We start from the raw sequence: 17,154 nt of genomic DNA, 5'->3' as shown, positions 1-17,154 counted from the left end.
GAAATAATATAGTATAACATGTCAAAGTGTGTTAAATGGAAATAATATAGTATAACATGTCAAAGTGTGTTAAATGGAAATAATATAGTATAACATGTCAAAGTGTGTTAAATGGAAATCAATTGTGTTAAATTGAGAAGTAGTTCCTTCTTTTAGCATATGAAAACTATACAATATTTTGAATGGTTGAAATTCTGCTAATTGGTTTACTAAACGGAGAATAATGTCACGCAACACACCAACTGAGCTCCACAATATTTTATCTGTTGTTTTGAAAGGTTAGTTGCTCGTTTTTCGTGTTTGGTTTGTCTTTTGGACCTTTTAAAACTCTAATAAAGGAATCTATAAAAATAATAAAGTAATCGAAAAAAAACTAGGAGAGGAAACAAGGGACAAGTGAGGTGGAGTAATGATGATGTAACGAAGCTGTTGGAAATTTTATAAGGTGACAAAACTGGGAGGAGCTTCTCTGCATTTATCATATAAAATTAACTTTAAATTAAGCTGATTACAATCCAACATTTAGCACGTTAACATTTTTTACATTAAAAACATCATAAATATCCCTAATATGTAGGTTGACTCTTTTACCTTGATGCCCCTTGCAGAATCGTAAAACCCAATAGTCACGGAGGACCCATTTTCCATGTTGGCAGTAGCTCCAGCAGATTGGACGGTAGGACCGTATTTCGAATTCCCTTCCCGATTTGTCGGCTCCATTCCTCAATTGTACCTTCCCGGATCATCTACGAGCTTTCTATCTTTTAATCAATTGGATCACTTTTTTCCTGGAGGTCAAAAGGAGCATCTAGACTGGAGGAGCACCATTCTCCAAGTTGACCTGTATGACTGGCAGAATAGTCCTCTGGGTCGATAACAGCATCTTTCCTGGTCACTGACATTCCTGCTTTATAGACATTGACATTGAAATAATTTGAACCTGAAGGGACCAATTAGTTAATGGACTGATTATTTAAGTAGGGCCAATGCCTATCTTAACGCCTAGTTAGGTTGTCCCTCCACTTAAACGTGTCCTCTGACCTTCCATTTCCATGTTTATAAGGTAAATAATTTTTTAGGTATACATTTTTTTATTTTACTTGTGTTACTTTTATTAATTTATAATAAAAATAAATAAATTATATAAACTGATTACTTCCATTAACAGCATGTTAAGGGTCTCCTATTCTATCCAAAAAGGCTCCTCAAACATTCTTCAGTACTATTTTATTACAAATTTTTGTTGCATGGTTCCATTTTCAGGGCTCGAAGTTTTTGTTGTCAATTCCTAAACGGAGTAAGCGTGTGTGTTGAAGAGTGGACCTCTCCTGCAGTACACGGAACAATAATCGAGGAATAATGATACAGCATTCCGTATTTCGCAAAATGGAGGTTGGATTCCTCTTTGGAGAAGATGTTTTAGGAATGTAATTTAAATTTTTATATTTATGAAACTAGAGAATTTTAATAATGTCACTGGAGTGTAAAAGTTGAAAATGGTGAAAGGAAAAAAGACCGAAGAGTTATTGAAATTTCGAATTTTCATGAAAACAATTAATATAGAATTTTATTCTAATAAGGTTTTATTTTTGTACAACGTGGGTTTAATAAGAACCTCTCAACATTCTGATTGATAGTTTAATAATCTTACATATAGTTAAACATTTTATAGTTACATATAGTTAATATTTTTACATAATTAAAAAAAAACAGGTAAATAAGTTATAGGGAAAAGTAATTTTATTTTATTTATTTATTTTGTTGTTTTTTTTTTTTCATTAAAAAAATTACATCCAGTATATTCCGACCAGATGACATCTATCGGTCGATGCCAAAATAACACAAGGAAATGGTAGACACATATAAAATGTAGTTATTGAAATTTTGACTATTAGGGCGTTGTGGAGACTATACAATTTTTAAGCTAGATAAGTACAATATGAATTGATCTCAAGTGATACAACTAATAATTTAATTAACAATAAAAATAAAAACAAAATAAGTATTTATTATAATTTAATTAATTATTTGCGCATAAATAAAAAAAGGATGCGTTTGTCTAAAATTCTGCATGATTAAAAAAAAATTAAATTGTTTACAAAACTAAACTTAAACAAGGAAAAAAATCGAATCACTATTTCTGGACACAGCAAATATTTATTAACATATTTTAACTCCTCATTGAATTTCAAAAATTAGAAAGTGGTCGAAAAACCATAATTGGTGATTTTAGTATCATTTAATGGACCACAATATACGATTTAAGTAAGTAAGAACATGTGAAGAAGACACAGCTTTTTGTAAATAAATTACTCCAGTACTAATAAATTTAAAAGGAAAAGAAAAGTTCGTAGGACTACAGTTCTTTAGATGTAGTTATACTTAAATCTGGGGCTATAGCGAGTATTAACCGAAGAATTAAATTTAAAGGTTAGTTAAATTATATACAAAATGTAGTGACATAATATATAATATGGCTGAATAATTTTATAAGCCAAGAATCCGATGATTCAATAAGTTATACATCCCTCAGTAGTGATAAACCGAATCTTATTACAATGTATTCTGTATTAAAAAATTTTTTACAAAAATAGAAGTTATTTTTTGTTGTGGATGGAAACTACCTTAGCTTCCTAACATTATGGTTTGACACGGTGGTAATTGACGCCAATTCATAAATATGTATTTCTATCGATGCAAATATTGATTCATTTATTCAAAGGATTTCTTCTTTAACATGCTACTGAGAATAAATTAAACCTTTTGCCTCTTATTATGAATTTATTTTCTCTATAGTTCATATCATTTAGATTCGAGTAAATTTTATGTTTTTAATCAAATAAAAAAAAACCATTTAAGATATTAAATACGTTTTATTCTTTGACCCTGTTATAAAATTATAATTATGATAATTTATACATAATGTTAATAAGCAGATAAGGTTATACACATATAAGGTTAAATATAAAATATTTTTTAAAGGAAGGAAAAACTTTATTAAAATACAAAGTATTGGGTAGCTAATCACACAGCATACTTATTTTAGTCTGATCAGACAATTTTTAATCTTACGACAAATAAACCTAGACAAGTACACAATAATTACAAATATATAATTAAATATAAAAAAGAGCTGATGTAGTTTATATCTAAGATCGATTTACAAGGAAATCATACAGATTCAAACACAAATACCTGCATGAATGAGGAAATAACGACCTCTGAAGTTCAGATCGAAATAAATAAGTTTTTGTTTATTTGTGTGTACACAAAATAAACAAATATACCAATAAATGAAAAATTTTCATCCCTCATTACCATAGTGTTTATATATCCAATCATGAATTGATAAGTATACTTCGTATTCTAGAAACCAGATGTATTTGGGCAGCATTGCCGAATCGAAGCATTTCTCTTTAGCGAGATAAACTTAATACCCCTAGAGTTTCACCGTAAGCACCTACTTAATCGCACCCCTGCATTTAGCTGTGTTATCAACCCATAAATAATTTAAACGATCGACTGATAACTGACTAGTTAGGCACATAAAAATACACTTTATGTTTAAAAAAAATTCAATTTATTTGAAATAGTTTCTTATGATTATTACTGTTATTATATTTATAGTATTGTTATATTTAAAAAAATATGTATATAATTTTATAGAGTTGATCTCATTAGACATGTTAAGATAATATATTAATAAAATAAATAAAAAAATATTATATTTTTTGTGCGATATAATTTAAACATGAACATTAACATATTAATTAATATAAATTAAATATCTTTAAAGATTATCTCATATATACATCATAATTTTAAGTTTATATACATATATACATATACATCTCTTCTACAATAGTATGAGAGGCTTGGAAATTCAGTTTATTGTCAAAAATAAAGATAGATCCAATCAGGTTTTAATTTTTTCCGAACATTTGATTTAGTTGATATTAAACTAATTTTAATTATAATAGTATATAAATAAGTCTGTAAAACAAACTATATTCTAAATAAAGTATAGTATTTTACAAAAAAAAAAATTAATACATAAAACGTTATTAAAAAAATAAAAAAACAACTAATTATGAATGTTTGAATGATGCATTGCATAGGTAAATGCATTATTGTATGATATTTAATACAGTTAATTTGAAATCTTAAAAATGGGTGGTACGCTGCGAACGCCGACCATTTGAAATTTTGGAATAACAGTTACGAAGGCAGATTCATTTAGACATAAAGATAATGCATGTAATAAAACAATGTAATAAAATGAATAGAATGAATACATTTTTAAAATTAAAATAAAACAAGCACTTGCTGTATTTTTAATCTGCAAACATTTTTTTCTCGAAACTCTTTCCAGTCATTACCTTTAAAAATTATAAGGGAACAATTGATGAAACAGAATAGTTTTATTCTATAGATGTATGAATGTTGTTGAAATTCATAACATAAGCCTTAGTATTATACCTTGTGGGCTCCCCCCGTATATCAGAAATCACCATGATGGGGTAAAAAAAAAAAATGATTCTTGTGGGATACCATATTCGAATAACTGCCCTTCACCTACTTGTGATCAATGATTTTGATGTAATACAGTCGTTTGTTCAAATAATTCGTCGGTCATTGTAACGAATTTTTAACGTTTAACCATTTCTTTCAATGAAAGACTGTTTCAAAAGCCTTTTTTAAATCTAGACTGACTACTGATAATTTTTTTTTTACCTTATAGTGAGTGAGATATAATATTTCATTAGTACGTGTAGCCATAGCCTCCTAAGTACTCCTTCCTTTAGTACTAGTAAAGTACATCTACTAGGTTATGAATTCCCTGAAACTACTTACATTACCTACATATTCTTCCGATGGAGTACATTCTCCGGAAGAGTTGACTTCACTGAGAATTGTATCAATTTCGCGGAGTTTAAGTGATTGTTTAACTTTTTTTTACAATAATTATTGACGCTTTAAGTGATTATTAGTCAACTGTTTAACTTTCGCAGATCTTTACTATGTTTTGATTTGCCCACCTGAAAAGTTCCAATACAACCGAAATGGACGCTCCAAATGAAACGCATATTCCTGAAGCTAAACAAAAACGTATAAAGAGGTTTATATGTTGCGGCTAAATAATGTTTTTTTGTAACTGAAATTGAAAAGGATTTGTTAAGTCCATGTAAGTTGACAATGTAATATTGAGTAAGCTAGTCGAAAGATATCCTATAACCTCTTGGTGCCCTTTCCAAGAAGCAGCGTAGTTTAATGATGTGAAGCCCCATTTATCTTCCTTATCCTTATTGGCTAGGTGCTGTCGAAGAAGCTTCACTATTTTTAAATGACCTCTGCTAGCACTGCGGTGTAGAGCAGTCCTTCTGTTTACATCAGGCCTTAACCCTTCGGCTCCATATTCTAAAAGCAATGCTACAACATCAGTGTGGCCTTCCCGAGACGCAATGAACAAAGGAGTTTCCTCATCACCATTGACTGAAGTGCTGAAGCTGCGTTCATTCTTAAGTAACAGAGACATTATTTCTAAATTCCCATTCAATGCAGCGTAATGTATAGGGTGATTTAGCGACTTGTCTCTACTAGACTGTTTGGCTCTTATTGATAGGAGTATTTCTACACATCCTGAAGAATTATCTCTAGCCCCTACATGCAAAGGTCTCATAAGATTGTAATCAAACGATTCTAATTGATGGCCAATGCTAGCAAGCATTTTAACGGTGTCCCTTTCACTTTGCGTGGATTTGTTATGCCTTTCGCAAGCCACGTGAAGAGGTGTACTGCCGTTATTGTTTCTAATATTGGTGTAAGGGCTAAAATTTTGTATTAATTGGACCAAATCTGCGCGCCTTTCCCTAGCAGCGAAGTGCAATGGCGTCATACCATCAATATCCGCTGCTCCTGCGTTCGCTCCTTCCGTCAACAAGACATCAGTGGTTTCCCAATGACCCTCCAGAGAAGCAAAATGTAGAGGAGTTTTCAGATCGTTTGTTTTAGCTTCTTTGTTAGCATCGAACTTTAGTAGCAACTTAACTATTTCCTGCGAACCGCGCAATGCTGCAAAATGAAGTGAAGTGTACCCATCACTATCAGAATGATTTATTGCAGCTCGAGGGTGTGAAAGTAGTAAATTGGTTATTGAGATGGAACCAATTCTGCAGGCGATGTGTAAGGGAGTCGTACCGTTGTTGTCTGTAGAATCCTTATTGGCTCCAGAATCTAAAAGCAATTTCACGACTTCGACATGCGCTTCCTCGCAGGAATAGTGGAGTGGTGTATATCCCCGTTCATCTCTAACTTCCAATGAAGCATTATGTGATATCAACCGCCCTACTATTTCCAATAGCCCATAGTAGGAAGCAATGTGGAGTGCTGTCATATTCTTTCTCTCTATTACATTATTCTGAGAGGCAAAGAACTTCACGTTAGAATCTGCATTTATAAATGTTGTAAGATTCATATTTGCTACTCTTCTCTTGCTTGTTCGTAGAATTAATTCAACCATGTCCAAATTCTTTGACAAAACGGCAGAAGAAAGAGGAAGATTGCCGTGGACGTCTTTCTTTTCTATACTCGCTCCGTATTTGATGAGTAGTTCGACACCTTTCAGGAAATTCATTCCGATGACATAATTAAGTATAACAGTTGGATAAGATTCAAAATTTTCCGTCCTATTCAATAATAGCTCAACGAGAATCAACATCTTTTTGGAAATGGCGTTAAACAGAATTTTCGACCCTAAGAAACTTCTATCTTCCACTTTTGCTCCATGGTCTAAAAGTAATTTTATTATTTCATCAGAAGATATTAAAAAAGCTGCATCGAGAGGTGTTTTCCCTTCTTCATTCATCATGTTAGGATCAGCGTTCTTGGACAAAAGAAATTTAGTTAGCACAGTGTCATTTTTCATTATGGCTAAGTATAAAGCTGTATTATTATTACAACCTATTCTATTGATGTCATCACCATGATGTAGCAATGTAATTATTACATCAACATCTAGATTATTTGCGGCCAGTTGGAGAGGAGTATAGCAAACATAATTTTGGATTCCTAAACTGGCATTTTGGGATATAACGTAGCTAATAACATCAACATAACCTCTTGCAGCAGCTTCATGCAGCACCGTTTGGTCGTAGAGATTTTCTGAATTCACATCAGCTCCACGAACTATTAAGGCGTTCATCACAGTAATTATCATTTTTTCTTTGTCTGGATTTCTTCTGGTAATACTGAGTTTTTTTTTATTGCCTATTGAATCTGTATAATATCTCGATCCATTCAAATTATTAATGCCATTATCTACCGCTAATATGAGTGGTGTATTCCCCGTTTTTCCTTTTATATTGACATTTGCCCCGTGATCCAGAAGTGGGATAACCATATTTAAGTTGCCGCTCTTCATTGCGTAATGTATTGCTGCATCATGAAAAGTGTTTTTCATTTCTAAACTTGCATTTCGCTTCAATAGCATATCAAAAATAGTTTTGTGACCCTTACCAGCTGCGATATGTAGGGGCGTTGCATCAAATTCTCCTTGGCTGTTTATTGGAGCATTATTAAGCATATCTCTTATACCAACCCATGCCTTTCTCGACAATAAGAAATCAGCAACAATGTCGTGGCCTTGTAAGGCAGCAATGTGTAGGGGCGTTCTGTCATAATCACCCTTGCTATTCACACTAACACCATGGTCCAGAAATGCCTTAACAATATTGAGATACCCTTTAGCTACTGCATGATGTATTGGAGCCAGATTCATTACATCTATTATATCTACACTTGCGTTTCTTTCTAACAATAAATTAACAATATTTTCATGCCCTTCAAAAGCAGCAACATGGAGGGGTGTGTATCCATTATTTCCCTGCCCATTGATATTAGCTCCGTGATCTAGAAGAGCTTTAACAACATTCAAATTACCAGATAGTATAGCATGATCTATTGGAGCGAAATTATCAAAATCTCTTACATTTACACTTATATTCCTCTCCAACAATAAATTAACAATATTTTCAAAGTTCATCAAGATAGCAATTTGGAGAGTGGTAACTCCCATACTGGCCTTACCATTGATGATAGCATTGTGATCTAGAAAATTCTTTACAACATTAAATTTACCAGATAATACTGCATAATATATTGGGGTATTCTTATTTATGTCGCTAATTTCAACACTTGCATTCCTCTCAAGTAGTAAATTAACAATAGCTTCGTAGCCATGCAGGGCAGCAATGTGCAGGGGTGTTCTGCTAGAAATACCTTTGCTATTGATTCTAGCTCCATGATCGAGAAGTGCCTTAACAACATTCAGATTCCCATTAGACACAGCTTCATGTGTTGGAGTGTTGTTATACATATCTCTTATATCAACACTTGCATTCCTCTCAAGTAGTAAATTAACAATAGCTTCGTAGCCATGCATGGCAGCAATATGCAGGGGTGTTCTGCTTGAATTACCTTTGTTATTTATACTAGCTCCATGATCCAGAAGTGCCTTAACAACATTCAGATTCCCATTAGACACAGCTTCATGTATTGGAGTGTTGTTATACATATCTCTTATATCAATACTTGCATTCCTCTCCAATAACAAATTAACAATTGTTTCATACCCTTTTCTAGCAGAAATATGGAGTGGCGTGGATCCAAATTTTTTTCTGCTGTCGATTCTAGCACCATGGTCTAGAAGTTCAATAATTTCCTTGAGGTTTCCATTTAACGTCGCCAGATGCAGAAGAGTATCAGGATCCCGCACAATGTTGCCAATATCAGTTTCATTTGGAGCTAGTCCTCCTCCATGGTCAATCATAAATTTAATGTCGCTGTCAAATACTGCGCCATCTCTTAGGACATCCGGTGTACTAACTGAATATTCTTTAGCTTTCTCACTCGGCTCCTGAAATAGAAAATAATCAAATTAATAATAAATAAATGAATAAGTGAAAAGAAGGTGGTGGTCAGGGGTACGGTCAAGAAAAAAGATAGAAGGAAGTTAGTAAGATGAGTAAAATATGGAGAGGGGAATGAATAACAGTTGTTGGGGCGAGGGGTGTTTCGTATGTGAAAACCGACCTCTTCCCCAGAGGGAAATGTACGCTGGTTCGAGATAAAATAAAACAAAAAAAATGAACTGTAATGTTGTTACAAAAAAAATAGTGAATCGTGGAGTAAAAATGATAAACATAGTTTGATACATACATAAACAAAAAAAAATTCTATTTACAATAGAAATAATAAGTTAATTAAAGCAAAAAAAAGAAAATATGAAACTTGAAGGAAGAACATAAAGTCACTCACAGATGGGCGTGGGGTTGATATGCGCATATCATAACATCACAAGTCTAGAGTTGGTTGACCAGGATGACCGCTGGCGAGCCGGTGAGAGAGAGGTTACCGGGCAACCCGACGACTCCAAAAAACTGTAGACTGAACAGTGGTGACTGCCGGTGAGTGGGTGAAAAGGTTCCAATAGCTCCAACAAACAAGAGTCAACGAAAACAATGGCGGTGGAGCGTCCGTGAAGCAGTGCGTCTCTCCTTACGCCGTGCCAAAGCCAACTAACATCGCTCCAGTGCTGCCTAAATCTTCCCTGCCAACTGCCTCATCCGCGGTTATATAGGAACTGGCGCCACTGCCTTCGGTATTGCTCCGCACATGTTACACCTCCGCAATTTATTTATAAACGTAGAACCTCCTTATATCCCTTATTTTTATTTACAAATTAAAAATACTTATAGTTAAAAAAAATAAATGAATAAACATAAACTTACAACTAACAAAATTAAAAGTCACTTGGAAAGTTGTCAAAACAAAATTAACCTAAACAGAAATCAAAATTTTGGGCTTTAACAACAGTTAATGTTGAGAAATCACAATTTTGCAATTTAAACTAAGTATAAGGGTAAATAAAATGACTATAAAACAATCAAGAAATATCATTAAAATAACAGTATAAGGAGTTACAAAAAATATAATAAATTGAAAATACCTTCATGTGATAAGTGCAGTTGTAAACAAAGGACAGCAGCTGAGATTTAAAAAATAACATTTATAAAATGAAAGCAATGGTAGGCAGAGAGAGGGACAAATACAAATATTGGGTTGAGTATTCATGTATGTTATAAATAAACCTTGAATCAGTCATTTAAATAGATGAAAATAGATTAAATTATTATGCTAAAATAATTATAAAAATAAATACATAAAAGGCACCATGAAATTAAATTTATAATGTTAAAAGAGCAGAAATTGAGGATATATACTATATATATATACTATCTCATAAGGAGATAGTAACAGGATAAAGGTAAAATATTTTAGTGAAATATGTAGATACTATTAATTATAATGGTGTAAAACTAAAGGTGTACAATAGTTGGATAATGATAACAAATCGTTATCTGTATTGCTGGCAGACAAAGAACAACAGGGATTTGCAAAAATGAGTTATAAAATTAAACCAATAGTTGAAGAGAGAGGGCCAAGTACAAATAATGAGTTGTATAAATATATCGTTGTATAAATATATCTGAATCAGAATGATAAAATCCGCACAAATTTTATTTAAAAAATGAGTTTTAAGTGATTATTCTTATTATTATTATATACCGAAGAGGTCAAAGGCCTCGCGCGATGTACTAAGCAAAAACATCTCGTGTTTCCTGACGTTCATCGTTTCTGACGCGTTTTTCCCATAGGGTGGGTTCGTCACTCCCATAGCTATTTTTTGTGAGTGCCACCCATTGGCTAACGGGCCTCACACTCGGGGGGAGGCTGTGAGTGAGTTTCCTATAATTTTATCCTTGACAAAAGTTCGGGTAGGATCAGGGCTCGAACTAACAACCTTTGAGTTGGTAGACAGGTGCGTTGCCACGCTGCTACCGTTGCCCGTGTGTAAGGCGATAAAAATTATAGTAAAAAAGTAAAAAAATGTTAATAAAAAATATTTGGAGACGATAATAGAAATAAAGGTTGGAATAATAAGGAAAACCCTGAGTGACAGTGACAGGGTCAGTATCATTTTTTTATCACTTTGTATCTTCATATTTTATTATTCATCCAGTCGTATAGGACTTATTATTTATTCCAGTTGTGCTTTATTATTTTTACTGATCACCTTTCACTACATCACAAAATTATACGACCTGTATTCAACGTTTGGTTCTCATATGTCACTCTATTACATTGCGCATTTTAATACTTGATATATTTCCTTTATTACTTATTCTCTCACTCTGTATCTCATATTTCTACATTTTAATATCTTTATAGCTATAATTTCACTATCAATACAGATAATTTTTTGTTATCATTATCTAACTATTATGTATGTTTAGTTTTACACCATTATAATTAATAGTATATACATATTTCCACAAAACATTTTACCTTTATACTGTTACTATCTGCTTATGATTTCAATTTCTGTTCTTTTAACATTATAAATTTAATTTCATGGTGCCTTTTACGTATTTATTTTTATACTAATTTAATCTTTTTTTATCTATTTAAAAGGATGGATTTAAGATTTATTTATAACATATATTTACGCTCACCCCATTTTTTATTTGTTGTACTTAACTTTACCAGACAGTACCGCTTACGGCGAGACAGTACAACTTTAGTCCTGATGCCCACATGATCTGCTATGAGAAGCCTAAATGTAATTAAATTTAAGTCATAATTATCCGTTCCCTCCACCGGACACCAGACACTAATGAAAATTCACAAAATCGGAAATCACTTCGGTCAGTAGTATAATTACTGAAATGACTTATGGATTATAAACATTTCCAAGCTAGGCATTACGTTAGGAACGTTTTTTCAGTCGGTTATTATCCGTTCCGGCGTTATTTCTGTAATAACCGGTTGGCCCGATAAAGCCAACTGTGATACACGTATTTCCTCATTTAGAGACTGATATTTCTGGTAAAATTATTGTGTCCTATTCATATCCGAATTTCGCAAAGAAGATTTTGGAATTCCAACTCCAAAATAAGGTTTTACGAACTCTGCCATGATTGTATCTTACATTCCAAAAAAAATGAGCTGCCATCTTTTTTCAATTGCATTCATCATGATAATAAATGTGATGATGTTATTGAAAAGGCTAATATGCGAACAGGAAGCTATTCATTCAAAGAAAGTATGAATAATTTTTCTGACATCATATCGCCTCTCATTTTTTGTTGAATAGGAAGCAATATCTAATAACTGTAGTAGAATAGTACCCTTTAACAAAAAGCACAATTTGTCATTTTATGATCCATGTTCAATTTGCTTTACGTTCATATTATAATTAAGTTGAGGTCTGTTACAGAATACAAGCTATATAATATAAAAATACTGACTAACATACGTCCTCGGTACTTAGACTGATCAGTGCTTGGCATTTGTGCCTGGAATTAAGATTATCGGTCTGGGTGGGGGTCTTGGATCATGTTGCTTATTACCAACAAGTAATACATGATTTATTTATTTATTATTATTTTATGAATGGAATATGGTCCGGGTGCGGTAAATAAAAAACTCAAATAGTAGAATTATACTATTTTATTGAGCCAACGTTTCACCCCACGTTGCAGGGCTTCGTCAGGGCTGAAAAAGATACAATCACTATAGTTACAAAAAGGAAAAAAAGAAAAAACATAAGTGTAAAATAACAGGGGTATAAAAGATATGAGAAGAAAATGGGCTTCTGAAATGCAGAAAAAATTGAAAAAAAAAATTATGAGGATTTTATAATGTTCAAAATGTGTCGATACGTAAGGTATGTATGTCAATATGTATTATTATTTTTTTTTTTTTTACCCCCAGTATGCACATACTTTAGTTACTTCAAATTTAACTTTTTGTTGAATTAGTTTTGCATAGAGTAGACGACAAATAGGTTTTCCTTGAAATAGTGACAAATTAAAATTAAATAATTAGTTAGACCTCCGTACGTGCGTTATCATATGTTTATGCTTTGTATACTATTAAACCTGTTTGTCTGGAATCTTAGCTAAAGAACTTTTTTCGAAGCTTATTAATAAAATGTATATATCTTGAAAAAAAAAATTATATTTTAATGCCTATTTTGATTTATCCCACAGTAAAGCTACAGATATTTCGGATCATCATATTTTAAACCGACGAAACTAGTAACACCCCATTCGACATTAAGCCAAGGTGAGCCTGTTTTCACTAGCAGCCTATAGACTATCATGTTGAATCCTGTATTTCTTGTTGGAAACAAGCAGCAAACTCTAATTTTTGTTCATACACTACATATCATTATGTGCATATCTTTAGCCTGCAATAGGTATTGTATTTTATTGCAATAGTCATAAATTGGTTTATCATAAGTAATATTAACTAAAATATATTGGCAGTCAAAATATCATTAATATCATTCCAAATTCTTTTAGTTCATACCTTAAGGATTATTTTAAAACATGAACCATTTGGCCACTGGAGCCTTAAATCTTATTTCAAGATTTTACGATTTTTCTTTTAAACATTTAAACGTTGACTTGAACAAATAATTGATGAATATTACTAAAATTTTCACATATAAATATAGATAAATATTATCTAAATTTTTACATATAAAAATTATAGATAAATACATTTTTAACTGATTATGTTGTTTGTTCAGAACGTTTTGTGAAAAAATCATTATGATGTGATAAAAAAAGCCAAATTTATGAAATTTTTACTTAAACTTTATTAATGACTATAAATTCCAGTATTGCTTTTTTTTTTTAATAATTTTTTAAATTGATATCTCGAAAAGTAAGTAAGTGTCGAAATAAAATCTTCCAAGGTTATTAAGGATGATAAAGGGAACAAACAATACAAATATTTTGAAAATCTGAGAACATTGTTTTCATGATATGGTATGGATTGACCTATTATTTAATTCTAAACTATAAATTTTTTTTTTTTAATATCTTTATTGAAAATTACAACTTTAAAATAGAGTGTTACAGGCGTATAGAGCAACTACCCACTGGTAGTACTCTAATGACATTTTACATTAGCTGGTCTCGTGGCCTTCTTCTTTTCAGGTGCCTCGGAGGATTGTCAGGAATGGAAGAGGATGCAAGGTTAGAAACTAGGGGGTTTGAGTGGTTGAGGAGTTTATAATGGAAGGAGTGATATCTGGTTCGGGCTAGATCGGTTATAGGGAACATTAAGGTCTTTATGTAAGATTTTATTTGTGACAAAGTAAGGAGCATTGAGGATTTTACGAAGGATTTTGGATTGTAAGGATTGAATGCGAGAGGAATTCGAAGGTTTAGTGGAGCCCCAAAGCTCAACTCCATATGTCCAGATTGGCCTTATTACAGTCATGTAGATCAGTCTTTTGTAATGTGTTGGAAGTTTAGACCGTTTGTCTAGTAAGTGCTGTAATAGTCGAAATCGACGTGCAGTTTCCTGTCTTTTCAGTCTTGAGGATTCCTTTGAATGTGAGGATTCCAGGTTAATCGTTTGTCCAAATGTAGTCTAAGGTTGCGGATCTGTTCGACAGGGATAAGGGTAACATTATTAAATGAAACTGTAGAGCAGTCGGCAGGTTTACGACGAAGGGTATAGGTGATTTGATGGGATTTGTTGGAATTTATCTTAATCCTCCAATTACGACACCATTCTTCGAGGGCTGTGATATGGGATTGGAGAGTTTGGGATACAATTAATGGGTTATTAAAACTATAAATTTAAAATTTCTTTAACCTAAATTGAATTTATTAGTTTGTAATTATTATTATTGTTTAAAAAATTCATAAATGGTCAGAAAACTCTTATAGGATTTTAAAATTCTTATTATACTTCGGCTTTATTTATATTATAGATTATTATTATACAATAAATAGATTATTTTTGACAATTATTAAGCTAGTTTTTAGTGTTAATAATCATCGAGTATTGGTTTTGATGATGCACATATCCGAAACGTTGATAGTGTTAAGAAAGTAAAGAAGTATATGATTCTTAGAAATAAAATATTTCAAGATACTTATGATCTTAAAATATGAAACACACACAAAATCTTTCTCCAAGAATGAATTTTTATTGTTGTTAAAATTGATGTTTAACGCTCATATGTTTAGCAAGATACAGATATTATATTCTGTTCTGATATTAAACAGTTTGGGATCCCAGCTTTAGTATAAGTGAGATAGATATTTCGATATGTACTTACTGAGAGAGCTTGGTGGTATAGAGAAAATAAGATGATACAGATTAGAGATAGCGACATCGTCAAAATCAACATATAACGAGACATAACTATACGCAAGATGTACTCACTGGCAAGGAGTGCAGTAGATTGATCAAGCTGGCCAGTCCAGTTCCACTACGTCATGGGCTGCAGGAAAGTATTCCCCATTTCTATATTTAATTCATATAGTCGTTCGAGCTGTAATACTCAGTATAAAAACTTTATACTGTTAAAAGAAAGAACGCTTCATCCTAGCGACATCTCAAAAGAATTCTTGAAGTCTTTGAACCATTTCATTTCATATTTTTATTGCACATACCATTCGGACCGATGAGGAAAAGAGCATGGAATTTTTTATTACCTATTCTGTTGCGAAACTGGGGAATCCCCTTCTTTAAAATGAAAGCATAATAATGCCATCTTGCTCGTTCCCCAATATTTTGTGATTGGATTGCTTATGACCAATATTCAGTGTTCGTAGTGTGAATGTAGAAATGTGTACCTTCGTAGGAATAGTAGTTTTCATGATATTTGCTAAAATAAATTGATTTATAGTTGTTCGGACAATAAATTTGATTTATGAAAAACTTCATTTCAGAAACCATTGGATGTTCAGATGTTTTCTAGCGTTCAAATTAAAGTTAGTTAAATTTACTACAAAATAGTTAATTATGTTTATCATTTTAGGAGTAGCAGTTTTTATGATATTTGACAATGTAAACTCACAAAATGTTAATTTCTAGTTGTTGGTATAAAATGTCGGATTTTTGAAAAATATATCTCTAGATCCATAAGAAGCACATATGCCTGCCAACACTCAAAATAAAGGAAATTTAACTTAATATAAAGTAGTTTATAACATTTATCTTCGTAGGGGTAGTAGTTTTTATGATATTCACATAATAACTATAAATCAATTTATTTTAGCAAATTTTATGTAAAATATTACTCCTACGAAGATAAACATCATAAACTGCTTTATAGCTCATTAAACTAGCTTTAATTTGAGAGCTAATAGACATTTGTAAGCCAAATGTTTTTTAATATATAAAGTTTCAAAATAAATTCACTAACTACTGATCTTTCAGTACGTTCTATACAACATTTTTATGAAATGTTGCTTTTTAAAAAGCTATATCTCGTAAACTATTTAACGTAAATAACTCTGTTAGGGCTCATATTTTAGCAAATTTACTCTTCTTTAAATGACGTTCTCTTAGGTTTTCTTGTGTTGTTCCTACTTTTTAAGATATAGAGCTCCGAATGAAAAATTAATTTTTTTTTTATCGCTTTGAAACACCCGCCATTTTTAATTCCCTCTACCTATCCTTGGCAGACTCATAAATTTTGACTAGTAATTATAAATAGTTTCATTAGAGTAATCAAACATTGGGGTGAGATACTGCCTTTTTTTCTTCTCGGCTCTTGTACAATATTGTGATCCCCTTCAGCGAGTAGAGTTGCTATGAAGATTATTGATTTGTCTGAGTATGGTTACTCCGCTTAGAAATAGTGGTTGGTATTAGTTGGTCCAAATCAATCTCATCAGATTCCGCCCGCTGCTTTTGCTTACTCTTGCATAAACGCATAATCTACTTTCCAAATCTGAGGAGTTGTGTAAATATGATCTAGTGTCAATGTTATTAGATTTCGTTTAGTATTTTCGCATATGCAAATTCGTATTTCGCATTCTTAACACAATTATGTTTCGAAAACAGCACATCCGATTTAGCCTAATGTTTAATGGAAGTTCAATGTTTCGACATAGGTTGGTATAAATTTTAGTAAACATCGTTGACTACTTTCGCCATTGGATGTACAAATTCTACCTTTGCTACCCTAGTTAAAATATTTTGGTGGACAACGTTTGATAAACTGTTTACTTTAGTTCCACAGGATCCGTGAGGATGAATGTAGCTACGTGCTTTTGC

At 32.1% G+C, this 17,154-nt stretch overlaps 1 protein-coding gene across 2 annotated transcripts; it reads right to left on the bottom strand.

Annotated features, from left to right (window-relative positions):
• Positions 1–3,794: 3,794 nt before the first annotated feature.
• Positions 3,795–15,307, bottom strand: LOC106679519 (serine/threonine-protein phosphatase 6 regulatory ankyrin repeat subunit C). Of its 2 annotated transcripts, none has more exons than XM_014418731.3 (2): positions 15,206–15,307; positions 3,795–8,914 (listed from the first exon to the last, which is right to left on the bottom strand). In XM_014418731.3, the coding sequence occupies exons 1-2, from the start codon at positions 15,287–15,289 to the stop codon at positions 5,135–5,137; spliced, it is 3,864 nt and encodes a 1,287-aa protein (XP_014274217.3). In that variant the 5' UTR covers positions 15,290–15,307; the 3' UTR covers positions 3,795–5,134. The 2 variants fall into 2 exon arrangements, with proteins under 2 accessions (XP_014274217.3, XP_014274218.1); XM_014418732.3 differs by lacking the exon at positions 15,206–15,307 and adding an exon at positions 9,316–9,862.
• Positions 15,308–17,154: the final 1,847 nt, after the last annotated feature.

Source organism: Halyomorpha halys, unplaced genomic scaffold, assembly GCF_000696795.3.
Source record: "Halyomorpha halys isolate HHAL.00 unplaced genomic scaffold, Hhal_1.1 Scaffold207.1, whole genome shotgun sequence".
NCBI lineage: Eukaryota > Metazoa > Arthropoda > Insecta > Hemiptera > Pentatomidae > Halyomorpha > Halyomorpha halys.
Note: the sequence above shows the minus strand (reverse complement) of the source record. Positions and strands in the feature narration are given on the sequence as shown.